The sequence below is a fragment of the Elgaria multicarinata genome, chromosome 14, assembly GCF_023053635.1.
Source record: "Elgaria multicarinata webbii isolate HBS135686 ecotype San Diego chromosome 14, rElgMul1.1.pri, whole genome shotgun sequence".
NCBI lineage: Eukaryota > Metazoa > Chordata > Lepidosauria > Squamata > Anguidae > Elgaria > Elgaria multicarinata.
In genome coordinates this window covers 5,472,069-5,489,507 of record NC_086184.1, presented here as the reverse complement: position 1 = coordinate 5,489,507, position 17,439 = coordinate 5,472,069, and the positions used below count along the sequence as shown (strand labels likewise).

General features: G+C 46.5%; 1 protein-coding gene across 1 annotated transcript; it reads left to right on the top strand.

The window, feature by feature from the left end:
• The first annotated feature begins 2,663 nt into the window (after nucleotides 1–2,663).
• On the top strand, nucleotides 2,664–16,700 carry KLHL36 (kelch like family member 36). Its single transcript, XM_063141219.1, has 5 exons — nucleotides 2,664–2,727; nucleotides 6,097–6,178; nucleotides 7,119–8,192; nucleotides 11,125–11,282; nucleotides 13,663–16,700. Exons 2-5 carry the CDS (start codon nucleotides 6,119–6,121, stop codon nucleotides 14,216–14,218), a joined length of 1,848 nt encoding a protein of 615 aa, XP_062997289.1. The 5' UTR covers nucleotides 2,664–2,727; nucleotides 6,097–6,118; the 3' UTR covers nucleotides 14,219–16,700.
• The last annotated feature ends 739 nt before the right edge of the window (nucleotides 16,701–17,439 follow it).

The window sequence follows — 17,439 nt, the reverse complement described above, 5'->3', positions numbered from 1 at the left end:
CCCTGTCCGATGGCTGGTTGGCCCCTGTGTGAACAGAGTGCTGGACTAGATGGACCCTTGGTCTGATCCAGCATCAGGGCACTTCTGATGTTCTTATGTTCTCTCCCTATCTGGCTCCTAGAAACTGTTGCACTCTGCCAAATTTTGCAGGATTTTTGATACCCCAAGGCTGGAAGAACTGTAAGGCTGGCAGGCATCTGCGCCCTCCAGAGGCTTTGGACTACAACTCCCAGCATTCCTGACCATTGGTTGAGCTGGCTGGGGCTGATGGGAACTAAAATCCAAAACATCTGGAAGGCACAAGGTTGGGGAAGGGCGCCATAAGAGTAGACAAGATACCGAGCAAAGTATTTCTCTTCTCCTAGGGTCTCTCAAAGCTTCTGTTCCATTTAATTTGAAGAGCTGTGAAATGATTTGGGGGTTGTTTGTCTTAATTTAAAAAGAGGTCCAGAATGCTGGTTAGTATTCCCCTGAGCACGTGCAGACCACCTCCTCCATCCCATCAAGAGGAAGCAGGGCCAGTCTACCAACCCTGTTGAAACAATTCAACTTCATAGAATCATAGAATAGCAGAGTTGGAAGGGGCCTACAAGGCCATCGAGTCCAACCCCCTGCTCAATGCAGGAATCCACCCTTCCTCGACCCTTCTTCCCTGTCTTGTTGAACTGATTATATGGCAGCCACTCTGGGGGCCCTTTTGCCTGAGGAGCAGCATATAGAGGCAGTGTGGTGTAATGTGGCTACAGTGTTGGCTCGGGGGATCCGGGTTCTAGTCCCCATTCGGCCACGGAAACCTACTGGGTTACTTTGGGTGAGTCACAGATTCTCTGCCCAACCTGCCTCACAGGATTGTTGTTGTGAGGATAACATGGAGAGGGGGAGGGTTATGTATGCCACCTTGGGTTCCTTGGAGGGAGGATATAAATGCAATAATAAAGAAAGAAAGAAAGAAAGAAAGAAAAGAAAAATACTGCAAATAAATAAATAACCCTGTCTATGTGTTCAGGCTTCGGTTGAAATATAACCTACACGCATCCAAATGCAGGGACCCCAATGAACTACGATCATAAAGTATCCCTCCAATTTCAAAAAGCTTTTAAAAAGTGGGTTTAAACATTGTCCTTTTCTTTTAATTGTTCTGATCCCATTAGGGACTAATCAATGGCTACTAGTCCTGATGGCTATGTGCATCCTCCAGTATCAGAGGCAGTAAGCTTATATTTATTTATTTATTTATTTATTTATTTATTTATTACATTTCTATACTGCCCAATAGCCGGAGCTCTCTATTATATACCATATACTCCCTTATGAGCCTGCCCGTGCTTTGAGATCTTCTGGAGAAGCCCTTCTTTCAGTCCCACCTTCATCACAGGCACGCTTGGTGGGAACACGGGAGAGGGCCTTCTCTGTGGCTGCTCCGGTGCTCTGGAACTCTCTTCCCGGGGAAGCTAGGCTGGCTCCCTCCTTGATGGGCTTTCGGAAGCAGGCTAAAACTTGTTTGTTCCAGCAGGCCTTTGGAGAGTAATTTGGTCCTCCATCTATGTTTTCATTTTGTTGTGTATTTTAAACTTTTTTTTTCATTTCTTTTCCTGTGTTTTAAAATGTATGTTTTAACTTTGTAATACCACCTTGAGGCCCAGTATTGGGCAAAAGGCGGTATACAAATAAATATAATAATAATAATAATAATAATAATAATAATAATAATAATAATAATATACTCCAGTTGCTGGGGAACATGGGTGGGAGGGCGCTGTTGCATTGTGTCCTGCCTGTGGGTCCCTGGTCGACAGCTGCTTTGGCCTCTATTATTATTATTATTATTATTATTTATTTATTTATTTATTTATTTATATAGCACCATCAATGTACATGCTGCTGTGTGAACAGAGTGCTGGATTGGATGGACCCTTGGTCTGATCCAGCAGGGCACTTCTTATGTTCTTAATCCATGAAACACAAGCGGGATGGATACCTTGCCAAAGGAAGTGAGGCAGGTGGCTACCAGGAGCAGGGCCTTCTCTGCTGTGGCACCCCGGCTGTGGTTTGCCTGTCACATACGCTATACTCTTTTCGACGCCAGGTGAAGACCTTTTTATGTCCCCAGTATCTTAACAGTTTATCATCTTTTAACTTTGCTGTTTTAAATCTGTCTGCGTCTCTGCATTGCTGCTCGGTCTTTATCCCAGTTGTGCTTTTCCATTGTACCCTTATATTGTGGTTTGTTTTATATACCTTGAAACTATACTTGACGGCTTTGCTTTTTTTGTGAACTGCCCAGAGAGCTTCTGCTATCGGGCGGTACAGAAGTGCAATCAATAATCCCAAAGGTCACGCCTGGTTTAGGCACCGCGGCCTTCTAAAATGCCACCTTTTCCCTAGCCGCCAGAGCCAGGCGCCTTCCTACTCCGCCAGCAGCAGCCCTGAGTGGAATTTTAATGCCAGGGGCAGGCTGACCTCTTCGCTGCAGAGGAGGAGGAGGAGGAGGCTGCTGCAGCTGCTTCTGCTGGCCTGCCTTCCTGCCTTTTTTTTGCTTGCAACTCCCTTGCTGGCTGAGAGAACCACAGCCTGGGCTAAGTCCCACCCTAGCAGCCAGCCTCCTGCTCGCTCCCATTGGTGGGTTCCCCTTTCAGTCTCGTCTGCAGTTCCTGGGTTTTAAAGAGATGGCTGCAGCAGGAGAGGAGAGCCATGCAGCTGCAAGAGCAGCAGCCCTGAGTTCGTGCGGTAAGAGCAGCAGCAGCAGCAGGCTGCAACAGAGGCAGGGCTTGTATGCCGGGGGACCAGCTGGCTCTTCAGCCCTGAGGATTCCCGGGGTGAAGCATGATGGGAAAATCCCACTGTCCTCTTGAGACGCATCCTCCTCCCAAGCCTCCCTTGCTCTGGCTTGTCCCACCCCCCCGCGCGCGATCGCTCTCTTGGCTGAATTCGGACGACACGCTAATCAAGGGTTGTTTGTTTCCCAGGTTGTTCCTATTACCCCACCCCCCCGCACTCACCCCCGTTGATTAGCGTGTCGTCGGAACCTAGCCTCTCCCTCGTCCTCTCTCAAGGCCAAAACAGACATGACTTTTAATCCGTAAATAGAAGCTACAGCTTTTCTTTCACCCCCACCCCCGTTTTACTCTAGAGTAGCTGCAGAGGCCCTGATCCGGATCGTGTCCCCAGCATAGAAGAGCGAGGATGGGTTTCGTTTTTTTAAAAAATATCTGGATTGCTGTCCCCCCCCGCCCCCCGGCACCTATTTTATAGTATTTCTTTTTAAAAAATGAGCTGGTTCAGGTTTAAAGCAAACTTGGAGTGGAATCTATTACATGAGAGGCCAAGGGAATGCAACCTCCCTTTTGGGTAGAATAACATGCATCCTATCTCTACTCAGAAGTAAGCCCCATTGAGTTCGGTGAGGCTTACGCCCAGGTAAGCGAGTGTAGGGTCACAGCTGTAATTTCTTTAAACCAAGTTGTTTATCTTAGGTAATTGAAAAATGTTTTGCGTAACCTTTCAACTGTCTGGAATGCTTACTTATTTGTTACTGACATGATACTTTTTCTGAAGTATTTCGGTACTCCTCCTCTTCCTGGAAGTGTATATATATATATATATATATATATATATATATATATATATATAAATGACATCTCAATGCAATCAAAATGGTCATTCCCACACTTTTAAGGCTGTGGTTCCTGTGCACTCTTTGAGTTAACCCTCTGACGTTTATGTATTTCTTTGTTTATTACACTTATTTATTTATTGCATTTATATCCCACCTGTTTTCCTCCAAGGAACCCAAGGCAGCCTTCGTAATCCGCCTCCTCTCCATTTTATCCTCACAATAACAACAACCCTGTGAGGTAGGCTGGGCTGAGAGTCTGTGACTGGCCCAAAGTCACCCAGTTGTTTTTCCATGGCCGAGTGGGGACTAGAACCCGGATCTCCCGACTCTCAGTCTGACACTTTAGCCACACGACACCACACCGGCTCCCACCTTTCCCCTGAGGAGCTCAAGAATCAGATGTCGCACTTTCTGCCTCTTCCTATTTTTTTTCCTTCCCAACAGCCCTGTGAGGTAGGTTAGGCTGAAAGAGAGGCCTGGTTCAGACAACACGCTAAACCAGAGCTTTCCAAACTTTTCATGTTGGTGACACACTTTTTAGACATGCATCATTTCGCGACACAGTAATTCAGTTTTACTAGCAAACGGGAGGTTAAACTTACCCCTTATAAGAGATACAGACACATACATAAATTGCAATAACGAAATGTATGGGGACACAACATATCTCATGAAAACCTTTCATTTATATTTTTTAAAATATATGATTTGTAAGATAATAACATACATTTCCAAGATTGTTGTCATTTACGAGTAACAATATGTAAATATGTGCAAGATTTTTTTAAAAAAGTTGAATAACACCAATAACTACTAGTACTTGCCATTTTAATGAGATGTATGAGGTTGATGGGATGAACACAGCTTTTGAATATTTGATGGAATATTAGATAAAGACACTCACATTTTGTCATCAAGCATTTTTAAGCTTCTACGTTTCAGTGTCTTTAAGTTTGTCGTCGCTGAAATGATACTTCACAAATGTATGTAGCAGAAAACGGCAGAGGAATTTTTAATGCTTTTTTACTTATGTTTGGATGCATTTTTGAAACGCGAATCCAAAAGCTGTCTAAGGGCCTTGCTAGACCTACCTTAAAATCCGGGCGTGTGGTGGGGCCAGCCTGTGCTAGAAGGAGCGCGGGCTGTCGCTCCTATCCACATGTCGATGCGACGGGGTAAAGGAAAGCCCCGTCGCGTTGGCCATTTTGTTTTATATCTTAAAGGGGCCATGTGCGCAGGACAATCCTCAAGATTGGATTACTGCAACGTGCTCTATGTGGGGCTGCCCTTGAAGCTGCTCCGGAAGCTGGAGCTCGTGCAGAATGCTGCAGCTCGGCTGTTGTCTGGAGCTGCCCCTTTCCAGCATGGAACTCCTCTGCTGAGGGAACTTCACTGGCTGCCTATTCGCTACCGGGCCAGGTTGAAGGTTCTTGTACTTGTGTACAAAGCCCTAAACAACTTGGGACCAGGATACCTGAGAGAGCGCCTTCTCCCTTACCAACCTGCCCGGTCACTGAGGTCATCCGAGGGCCTGCTCCTGGTGGTTCCACCTAGATCCATCCTCCGATTGGAATCCACCAGGGGAAGAGCCTTCAGCGTGGTGGCGCCCCTCCTGTGGAATTCCCTGCCTCTGGAGGTCAGGCAGGCGCCAACCTTGTACTCCTTTCGGCGCCTCCTGAAAACATCTTTATTCCAAGAAGTCTTTCTTTATCATGCAGCCTTGGATTTCTGTTTTTGCTTCTTTTTAAATTTTGTTTTAACTGTTTTATTCTGTTTTTATTTTCATTTTACCTTGTACACCGCTCCGAAATTTTTCAATGGGGAGCGGCATATAAATATTCTAAATAAATAAATAATAATAATAATAATAATAATAATAATAGGAACGCACCAACGATAAAGGTAGTGCACCATACTAATCGGCACCTTTGCTGCGTAAAAATGCATGCAAGTTGGTATTGCTTATTTCACATAGACGCAGAGGTTTCTCGTTACGTTCGCGCGACACACCTACACACTGCAGCCGACACACTAATGTGTAGCGACACACAGTTTGGAAAGCTGTGCGCTAAACCATGCTGCTTAACCACAAAATGGTTACCGGAAGCAGCATGGTTTAGTGTGTTGTCTGAACCAGGCCAGAATGGCTGAGTTCGGATGACACGCTAATCAAAGGTGGTGGTGGGATGGTGGTAATAGGAACAGAATGGGAAACAACCATTGATTAGCGTGTTGTCCAAACTCAGCCAGTGAGCTGTCCCAAGGGCACCCAGTGTTCTTCGTGACAGAGCAGGTATTTCAACCTGTGTTGAGTAGCCATCAATCGGCCTATCGAGGAGCTTAGACTGATGCAGTCCTTAAAAGCTCACTATGTTGCAGTGAACACCAGATCAGGGCTTCTAATCTCTTTTTATAGGAAGAGGACTGGATTGATACAAGAATGTTTCTCTGTTTCTTTGTTTCCCATTCCCCACCCTAAGGATCTCAAGAAGGTGCACAAAGATGGAGGGAACTAGGCAAGCAAGAATTTCCCGCCCGCACAAGATAAGTGAATCCTCGAAGGTCTGTGACTTTATTTTATTTTTATTTATTTTATTATTGCATTTATATCCCGCCTTTCTTCCCTCCAAGGAACCCAAGGCGGTGTACATAATCTAGGGTGACCATATGAAAAGGAGGATAGGGCTCCTGCATCTTTAACAGTTGCATAGAAAAGGGTATTTCAGCAGGTGTCATTTGTATATATGGAGAACCTCTTCATTCCCTCTTCATCACAACCAGCGGAAGCTGGTTTCAGGCAGCCGGCTCGGGTCGACTCAGCCTTCCACCCTCCTGAGGTCGGTAAAATGAGTACCCAGTTAGCTGGGGGAAAGGTAATAACGGCCAGGGAAGGCAACGGCAAACCACCCCACTATAAGGCCTGCCAAGAAAATGTCAGTGAAAGCTGGCGTCCCTCCAAGAGTCAGTAATGACTCAGTGCTTGCACGAGAGGTTCCTTTCCTTTCCTTTCCTTTCCTTTCCTATATATATATAAGATGGAGGACCCGATTAGTCTCCAAAGGCCTACTGGAACAAACAAGTTTTTGCCTGCTTCTGACAGCCCATCAAGGAGGGAGCCACCCTAGCTTCCCTGGGAAGAGAGTTCCAGAGCACCGGAGCAGCCACCGAGAAGGCCCTCTCCCATGTTCCCACCAGGTGCACCTGTGAAGATGGTGGGACTGAAAGAAGGGCTTCCCCAGAAGATCTCAAAGCACGGGAAGACTCATAAGGGAGAATACGGTTTTTCAGATAACCTGGACCCAAGCCATATAGGGCTTTGTATAGGATTGCACCCTTAATATGATTTAAAAGTTATATTATGTAGATGCATTTATAAAAATAATTGTAAAAATGTCAAGACAAGAGCATGAACTTCCCTTAGTTTAAATGTAAGAAAGAAAGAAACTGTCCCAGGCGCTGTCTCCTAGGGCAATAGTGGTTTGACATCCATTCTTTATTTCAGGTGTACACATGCGCTGACCACGCCAGCCTAGTTCTTCAGAGCTTGAATGAACAGAGGCACCGGGGCTTCTTCTGCGACATCGTTCTGGTTGTGGACGAGCAAAGGGTCCCCGCCCACCGGAACATTTTGGCGGTTTGCAGTGACTATTTCAACTCCATGTTCACCATTGGCATGCGGGAGGCCTACCAAAAGGAAGTCGAGCTCTTCGGAGCCTCCTACATGGGCCTCAAAGCCATCGTGGACTTCCTGTATGGCTGCGACCTGTCCCTCGACGGCGGAAACATTGATTACATCTTGGAAACGGCCCACCTGCTGCAGATCTGGAAGGTGGTTGACTTCTGCTGTGAGTACCTGGAGAATGAGGTCAACGAGGAGAACTACTTGTACCTCCAAGAGCTGGCCTCTATCTACAACCTCCGGCGGTTGGACGCGTACATTGACTCGTTCATCCTGAGGAACTTTGGCACGCTGTCCTTCACGCCGGACTTCCTGCAGAACGTTTCCGTCCACAAGCTGTGCTACTATGTCAGCAGCGGCGACGTCCAGCAGGAGTGCGAGCATGACTTGCTGCAGGCCGCGTTGCAGTGGCTGACACAATACCCGGAAAGGGGAAACGAGGCCTACCGGGTCTTGGAAAACATCCATTTCCCCTTGATACCAAAGAATGACCTCCTACACCGGGTCAAGCCGGCCGTCTGCTCTCTCCTCCCGAAAGAAACCAACTGCGAGGACTTCGTCGAAGAGGCGGTGCGCTACCACAACAACGTCGCGGCTCAGCCGGTCCTTCAGAACGAGCGAACCACGCTCCGCGCGAGCCAAGAGAAACTCCTCTTCGTCGGCGGGGAGGTCTCAGAACACTGCCTGGAGCTGAGCGACGACACCTGCTTCCTTGACACCCAAATGGGACAGTGGGTCAGGGAAACGCCGCTCCCGGCAAGGCGGAGCCACCACTGCGTTGCCGTCCTCGGAGGCTTCATCTTCATCGCCGGGGGGAGTTTTTCGCGAGACAACGGGGGCGATGCGGCCTCCAATCTTCTATATAGGTATGACCCTCGGTGTAACCAGTGGATAAAGGTGAGGCTTGAGCTGTAATACATATTTCTTTTTATTTATTTATTTATTTATTTATTAATTACATTTCTATACCGCCCAATAGCCGGAGCTCTCTGGGCGGTTCACAAAATTTAAAAACATTCAAAGTATAAAACAACAGTATAAAACCATAATATAAAATACAATATAAAAGCTCAACCAGATAAAAACAGCAGCAATGCAAAATTACAAATTTAAAACACCAAGTTAAAATTTATTTATAGATTGTTAAAATGCTGGGAGAATAAAAAGGCGTCTAAAAGCATATAATGTAGGTGCCAAGCGAACCTCCTTAGGGAGCTCATTCCGCAGCCGGGGCGCCACAGCAGAGAAGGCCCTCCTCCTGGTAGCCACCTGCCTCACCTCTTTTTAACCTTTTATGTCTCGAAGGAAGAACATCTCTTTCTTTCTTTTTTTAGCATCATCATTTATTATACGGCCACAGACCCAATGAGAAACAGCGGCAGACATCGTTAAGACAGTCAAAACACAGTCATTAAATCGTTACGGTGAAGGCAGAGAAACTATTAAAACATATGCATGTTTAAAATGTCGTAACAGAGTTAAAACACCTGAGACAAAGAGGGAAAAAATAAAAGGAAAACAACAACTTGAGATAGAAGTTGCAATTACTTTGGGGGAATTGTCTTACGAGTCCTTTGTACAGAGAGAAGGAACTCGGCCATGGCCTCTTGTTGGTTTGTACATCCCTGCCAGGAAGTATTCCATATACTGCTCAGTTGACCTTCCAGGGCATGTCCTCATGATAGGGCCAAGAAGTCTATTTCATTCCTCCCTGTGGAGGCTACATTAAAAAAAAATGCCCTAATGATTCAACTGCTTCATCACCACAGCCACACGAGCGATTTTTTTTAAAGAACATCCGAAGGGAAGTTTCTAGCATTCGTGGTGGTGCAGTAAAGTGTGATGAGAGAAAAAGAGGGAGTTGTACCCACTCAAAAAGGACCAGTTGTTGTGCTTCTCAGAAAACTCTTGCTTTCGATGGGAGGCAAATGACGAGGCTTGTTAAGTAATCCAAAAAGCTTTTATTAAGCAACAAACATCTCTTCTATCTGAAGAGAGTCTAAATCTCTTGGAAACTTCCCCCTAGGCAAAACTATGCAAACTAAGCAAGACGATTGTCCGCTCAAGAAGAATAGGAAGCATCTTCCCAAACGCCCATAACTTCAGAGAGCCTGGTGCGGAGGCAGGTTCTGGTGCAATCCTAGTCGGACTGACTTTCTCACGCCTTCCTTCCGCTCTGTACATTTGAGCTTCCGGCGGACCCTAGCATCAGCTAGCTTGTCGGGGCGCTCTCCTCCGGAAGAAAGCTCACTTCCCACTGAGTGTGTAGGATTTGGCCTTGAGGAGATAAGCTCTGGAGAGGGCTGGCTCCCAGCTGGGGTATCACCCGTGAGAGCTTCCTCCCCGACTGATACAGGCTGGCTGGTGTCTGGCGCCGCCTCCTCTTGTTCTGAATCTGATTCTGATTGATTACCTGAAACATCTTCTTCCAAAACAGGGGCAGTATGGATAAACCTCACACCAGTAGACCTAGTATTGAACTAATCCGTATTGTCTCCCTTTGTTCCTGTGTACTCTGGCTTATACTGAGAGATACCCTAAACCTGATATGACCAACTTGTGAATTTTGGTGTGTGTCTGTGTGTGTGTGTGTGTGTTGGGGATCTGTTTTCCAGACAATTCTCTGGAGGTCAAAAATGTATTTTGCCACACAGGAAAATCCCAGTAATGGTGGCAGACTGTATAGAGCAGCCTTCCTCAACCTGGGGCGCTCCAGATGTGTTGGACTGCATCTCCCAGAATGCCCCATCTGGGGCATTCTGGGAGTTGTAGTCCAACACATCTGGAGCGCCCCAGGTTGAGGAAGGCTGGTATAGAGGGAGGCTGTATAAAAACATCGGTTTCCTATTTAGCTTACTAGCGAATGGACCCAATTTCAAATTGTGTGATACAATGAAGCCTTCAAGCAAACTTATGAAGCTATCAGAGCTGGACGCACTGTGCCTGCTCTATCTGGGTGAAGCTACGTCTCCCCCCTCCAGGTACCCTGCTATGGTAGATCCAATAGACCCGTGAGGGGGGGATCTATTCTCACAATTTATTTATTTATTATTGCATTTATATTCCGCTTTTTTCCCTCTAAGGAATCCAAGGAGGTGTACATAATCCTCTTCCTCCTCCTCTCCATTTTATCCTCACAACAACAACCCTGTGAGGTAGGCTGGGCTGAGAGTCTGTGACTGGCCCAAAGTCACCCAGTGCGTTTCCATGGCTGGGTGAGGACTAGAACCCGGATCTCCCGACTCCCAGTCCAACACTTTAGCCACTACAGCACACTGGCTCAATTGCCACGGAACGGGGAAGGGAGCAGGCGTATAACTCAGCCTACTAATCTCCCCTGGCTTCAGAGCTTTGTGTGATCTGCAAAGCTACGCCCTGGATAGAGAAATCTGCCCCTGGTGGCTAACTGTGTTATTGCAGCCTTCAACCGCATGGACACATTAAATTAATTAAAACGAATTAATGCATTGTAAAAACAAAATCAACTGGGAAGTGTTGATTCTGAAAGTGGGTTAAAAAAAAACACACAATTCCAGAAATGGGCAAATGACAGAAGAAAAGGTTGCTGGGAAAACTCGCGTTCCCCCAGCTACTGCGAGGATTGCAGCTAAGCTCAGAAGGAACAGGATGGCAAATGATGTTAGCATCCCTGCTACTAAAAAAGTGTGGGCGTTGTGTCCCTACAAGCCCTGGGTCTGCTACATCTCTGTTTGTACCCTGTTAGCCACCCTTGACCACGGCTGTAGCAAATATGCCACCTGTCGTGGCCAGCTGCCATTCAAAGATATTGTTTTGTGTTCTTTCCCTCCACCCTTTTTTTCTTTTCCAGCTTGCCTCCATGAGGCAACGTCGAGTGGATTTCTATTTGGCGGCCATCAAGGGCCTGCTGGTGGCTGTGGGTGGAAGGAACGAAAATGGGGCGCTTTCATCCGTGGAGATCTACAGCCCCGAGAAAGATGAGTGGTCCTACGTAGCAGGCTTGCCAAGGTAAAATGGATCGTCTCGGGAAGAAATTATCAGAACGTAAGAAGGGTCCATCTAGCCCACTGTGTGAACTAACTAACTTCAATTAGTCCAAAATATCGCAGCCAGGCTGGTCACTGGTACATCTAGGGATGACCACATTACACCAGTTTTAAAATCTCTTCACTGGCTGCCGATTAGTTTCCGGGCAAAGTACAAAGTGTTGGTTATCACCTTTAAAGCCCTACATGGTTTGGGTCCAGGCTACCTGTGGGATCGCCTTCTCCTATACAATCCGCCCCGCACACTCAGGTCCTCTGGGAAGAATCCACTTCAGCTAGCAAAAACTAGATTAACAACTGTTACCCAGAGGACCTTCTCTTCCGCTTCTCCCAGACTGTGGAGTGGCCTGCCGGAGGAGATTCGTCAACTTGACAGTCTTTTAGAATTTTAAAAAAGCAATAAAGACTGATCTATTCCGGCAGGCCTATCCAGTGAAATTTTAGAATGTTTTCTGGATGTTTTAATCAAGTGTGGTATGTTTTTAATCACTTTTTAACGTGTATTTTATCTCATGTTTTTATACTGTTTGTTTTACACTTTGAATTGTTTTAGTTTTTGTGAACCGCCCAGGGAGCTTCGGCTATTGGGCAGTATAAAAATGCAATAAATAATAATAACAACAATAACAACAACAACGGCTGATCAGCTTTTGACCAGGAATCCACAAGCAGGACACGAGTGCAACAGCACCCTCCTGCCCATGTTCCCCAGCAACTGTGGTACATAGGCACACTGCCTCTGATACCAGGGGTAGCATATAGCCATTAGATCTAGTAGCTATCTCCTCCAGGAATTTGTGTAACCCCCTTTTAAAGCCATCCAAATTGGTGGCCATCACTACATCTTGTGGTAGTGAGTTCCATAGTTTAACTATGTGCTGTGTGAAGAAGTCCTTACTTTTATCTGTCCTGAATCTCACACCTATCAGCTTCATGGGACATGACCCCATTGGGTTCTAGTATTTTGAAAAAGGGAGGAAAATGTCTCCCTGTCCACATTCTCCACCCCATGCAATATTTTGTACACCTCTGTCATGTCTCCCCTTAACTTCCTTATTTTCAAAGCTAAACAATCCCAGCAGTTGTAACCTTCCCTCGCAGGGGAGATCGTCCAGCACCCCTGATCATTTTAGTTGCTCTTTTCTGCAGTTTTCCCAGCTCTACAATCTTGCCATCGCCAAAAAAATAATAATGTTGTGAAAACTGTGGTTTGAGCTTCCAGGTAAAAGTTGCAAACGTGAGCGGTTTGCCTGGCACCTTGTGCTCTTACTTACCTTGGCGGTGGCAACATGTTGGTGGCATGTCAGAGGAAAAAGAGTTGTAAGGAGCATAAAGGCATTTAAAAGGTTGAAAGACTTTTGGAGCATGGGCTCTGTGATTGCAAACGCTCTTAAGAACTAATAGGTTGTACCGCTGATTTCTAGTGATGAGGTTCAGGACTGGGACCCAAGGAGATGAGTGTGTGTGTGTGTGTGTGTGTGTGTGTGTGTGCGCACACGCATGTATGGACCAAACCTACCAGTATATTTTAGCCTAAAGCTGCTGCTGCTGCTGTTGTTATTATTATTATTATTATTCTGACTTTTGCCCATTACTGGGCCTCAAGGCGGCCTTACAAAATTTAAAACACATACATTTTAAAACCTAGGAAAAGAAATGTACAATTTAAAAATAAATAAATTACAATATTAAAAACATTAAACGTTTAAAATACACGACAATTTTACAAGACCTTAACATAGATGGAGGGCCAGATTATTCTCCAAAGGCCTGCCGGAACAAAGAAGTTTTAGCCTGCTTCCGAAAGCCCATCAAGGCGGGAGCCAGTCTAGCTTCCTTGGGAAGAGAGTTCCAGAGCACCGGAGCAGCCACCGAGAAGGCCCTCTCCCATGTTCCCACCAAGCGCACCTGTGAAGATGGTGGGACTGAAAGAAGGGCTTCTCCAGAAGATCTCAAAGCACGGGCAGGCTCATAAGGGAGAATACGGTCTTTCAGATAACCTGGACCCGAGCCATTTAGCTAAGCCTTAGCAGAGGCATTTCAACTGTTTAGAAGCGGAAAAAATCTGTACAAAACCTGGGAGACCCCCCAAAATGTGCGGTAGTTCAGGGGAAGTGGGGATGTCCAGGTAGGTCAGATTTCACCCCTGGGCCTGAAGTTGTGCAACCCTTTGGTTGGGGAACTCAAAACGGAGCAGACCTGTTGCATCTGCAAGCCACGCCAAAAATTAAAACGTGTAATAGAGCTTCTAAAGTGCTGAACCTGTTTGAAAGGGATCCTGAAAATAAGCTCCGCAGTTGATTCAGGCTTTTTTGGGGGGTCTTTCTCCCTTTCTGCCCTAGGTTTACTTACGGCCACGCAGGTGCCGTCCACAACGAATTCGTTTATATCTCAGGCGGCCACGATTACCAAATCGGTCCCTATCGCAAAAACCTCCTCTGCTACGACTATCGCACAGACGTGTGGGAGGAGAAGAGGCCCATGATCACAGCCCGTGGCTGGCACAGCATGTGCACCTTGGAGGACAGCGTTTACTCCATCGGCGGCAGCGACGACTACCTCGAAACCATGACCCGCTTTGACATTTTGGCCGTGGAATCGTACAGCCCGCAGTGCAATCAGTGGACCAGGGTGGCCCCCTTGTTGCAAGCCAACAGCGAGTCCGGAGTGGCTACCTGGGAAGGGAAAATCTACATCCTTGGAGGCTACAGCTGGGAAGACACCGTCTTCTCCAGAACCGTCCAGGTGTACGACAAAGAAAAAAACAAGTGGCAAAAAGGGACGGACCTGCCCAAAGCCATCGCTGGGGTTTCCGCTTGTGTGTGCGCGCTAAAGCCCAAATCGGGGGATAAAAAGAAAAGGTCCAAACAGAAACGACATCAGGATCAAGGAAGATGACAAATTCTGGGCAGTTCAGGCTTGAAGAAGGATTGAGTACCAAACCTGTCTTTGATCCTATCTTCCCTCCCTTGATTTTGAGAACTGTTTTGGAAACTACATCAGAACTTTCTTCTTCGGTTGGGCTAAGGTGTTCCCTCTGATGGATATTTCCTCCTGTGGTCCAGGAAAGGGGCATTTCGCCGTTATTCCATCGACGGTCTTTCATGCCCTAGGGATGTAACCTCTCTGGTTCTCGAGATCACCGTGTGTTTTTAGGACCAAGTCTATTAGAAGGAATAATAAAACGTCTGTCTAGTGGCAGTAGAACACCTGCCTGAAGACACAGTGAGAAACTGGGAGACGAAAGAGAGAAGAGATTTGTCCTAATAGCTGGCATCGAGTCTTCCCAATCTCATTCTCCAAACGCAGGTCCAAGATGTTAGTATGCCTTCAACCACGGACAACCTCTTCTTTAGACCAGCTGTCCCCAACCATTTTGGCACCAGGTGCCAGTTTTGTGGAAGACAATTTTTCCATGGATTTGGGGTGGGGTGGCATTGAGGGGATGGTTTTGGGAAGCAACTCCAGCGTCCTGGCTTCACGTCGGCTGGGTGAGCACCCAGCTGAAGCAAAGCCAGGATGCTGGGGTGGGCGGCTTCGGAACGGCGTGCCCGGAAGTCGCTCTCCCAGAAAACAGCTCACCTGTGTGGCCTGGTTCCTAACAGGCCACGGACCGATACCAGTCTGTGGCCTGGAGGTTGGGGACCCCTGCTTTAGACTTGAGTAAGTATGTTGGGGAAATAAGCTGATATGGGAATGAGAGTCCCTATGTGAAAACCGCTGAGACACTGAGTATTAAAAGCCACATTTTGGACCTTGGGTATTGTTCCCTAAACTTGAACAGGACGTAACTGAGACTGTTCCACAGCAACTGATTTGTAAATGCCAGCTTTTGTAACTAGACCAGTTACCTGAGAAAAGGAGTGTAGCTTTCGCCCACTGCTGTCTGGGGCTCTCATTCTTGTTTCGTCCAAATGGCCCGCCTGCCGCTGTTGAATAGTACATTTGTACAGATGCACTTCTGCTTACCATTTTATGAGGACTTAAATGCCAACCCTGGGATGGAATCTAAACGACAAGGTGTGGGCGATTCCCCTCCCAGTCCAGACAAAGCAAGTTTTGTTTTTTGTGTGTTTTTTGTTTAAAGAGGTTTTGGGAAGCTTTTGTACGGCTTTTTTTATATGACACATTTTTGCTAATACCTAGCCTGTAACTTGTCATCTAGCGTGTTATTTACTCTTTAACTTTTGTACTGCATAAATGCAGCCCTGCCGTTTCTGTCTGGGAGTCTGTAATATAGGGGTTCCCCACCCCAGCCGCCGGCCTGCGTGGCTTCGTTGTGAAATCTTGTCGCGGAAGAAGTATTTACGTTCTTTTAACACTGTCGAGCGATCGGCACCGGCTGACGTTCTAGATGAGGGTGCGTTGGCCCGTGCTACACAAAGGTAAATGTGCTAACGAACACACAGTTGTGTACGTTCGCGAGGCCTTTATTGACTCTAGATGGGTTCAACGATTACCAGGGTTGGTTTGCCCCTCCGTCGCTGAAGTCTATCTCGTAGCGATGCAAGTCAGCATTTCTCAAAGTGTCACGAGGGCTAATCCCGCTCTCTGGCATGGAGACATCCTCCTTCGTTCCTGCTCAGGGCCAGCGTCACGAGCAGGCACGGTCGGGCATCTGCTGAGGGCCCATAGAGCAGCAGGGACCCAACGATAATTGCCGTGTGGAATTGCTCCTCCCCTTCCCCAGTGAAACGTGCTTCTTCACCAGACAACTGTGGTGTTGTGCGAAGGGGGAATAGCAGCAGCTGTCACGGCCAAGTTGCACACTGGCTCTTGGAAAATGGGGGGGGGGGGGGAAAGGAGCAATAGCAACTGGTGAGAATAGTGGTGAGTAGGTAGTTGGGAATCCAGCAACATTTGGAGAGCCACCAATTAACCAACGCTGTACGACAATGGAACCAATGACCTAGGGAGGTGGTGGGCTCTCCCACACCAGAGGCCTTCAAGAGGCAGCTGGACAGCTATCTGTCGGAGACGCTTTAAGGTGTATTCCTGCACTGAGCAGGGGGTTGGACTCGATGGCCTTGTAGGCCCCTTCCAACTCCACTATTCTCTGACTTAGTAAAAATTCCTGGGGATTTTCAAAATAGGCTTTCACCTGTACTAACCAAGGTGGAAAGCTACGTTTTTCAGGGCTTCTGTAATTATGAGATGTATTGAAATCCTGTAACAGGGTGGGGGAGGATAATCATCGATAGAAAAAAAAATTCTTTAACATAGTTGGAGTTGACCATTTTTATAGTTTCCTTGCGTAAATGCAAACACGGGTGTCTTTTTATTTGCTTTCAGCATTTCGTTTGGTTTTCTCTTATACTTTAAAAAAACACGTATTATCTTTGTAAGTTGGGAATTCAAACAATAAATCATTTCCAAAGAAGAGGCTATTTCATTGTGTACTGATCAACCACCACTATTTCCCCCCCTTTCTCCCTGAAATAGTTACAAAAGGAGGAAAGAAATAATTTTGGACTAAGCATCCTTTGAAAAGTCAAGTACGTACGAAAAGCCTTATTGGATCAGACTAAAGACCATACACTTTTTACACACTTTGTGTGTGTAAAAGAGGGAATTTTAGCAGGGTCAGTTACACATTCCAAAAACAACAACATAGCACCAAAATGAGGTTGAAATTCATTTTATTTTTTCCAGCTACTTAGAAATTGACAACACTCAGGTATTTATACAAATTCGTATAAATCCATCCATCAGCCTGAGAAGGGGAAGCTGCAGTAAGGTAGCATCTCCCTTCCCTTCCATAAACAACAGCTACTCAAAATGAGACCAGAGAAGAAACCCATTTCCCCAACACGTGCTTTCCTTTTCCCTCCTCCGCTCTCTTTCCTTTTGTATCCTGTCTGTAAATTCAGAGAATGCTGAACTTCTGCTTTTTTTTTTGTTTTTGTTTCATTAAAAATATAAATATAATTGCAAGCAAAGCTGCCTTTAAAGATTAGGGGAGAAAAAACCCATAACAACGCGCCTCTCGCAAACTCATTCCACTTTCTGCCCAAGCGGGTGTTGCTGGGTTAGCAACAGCGCCTGCGCAGCACGACCCTTCCCTTCGAGCATGCGCAAAATAAAGGCTCCCCACCCCCCTCTCCCTTTTCCGCTAGCTG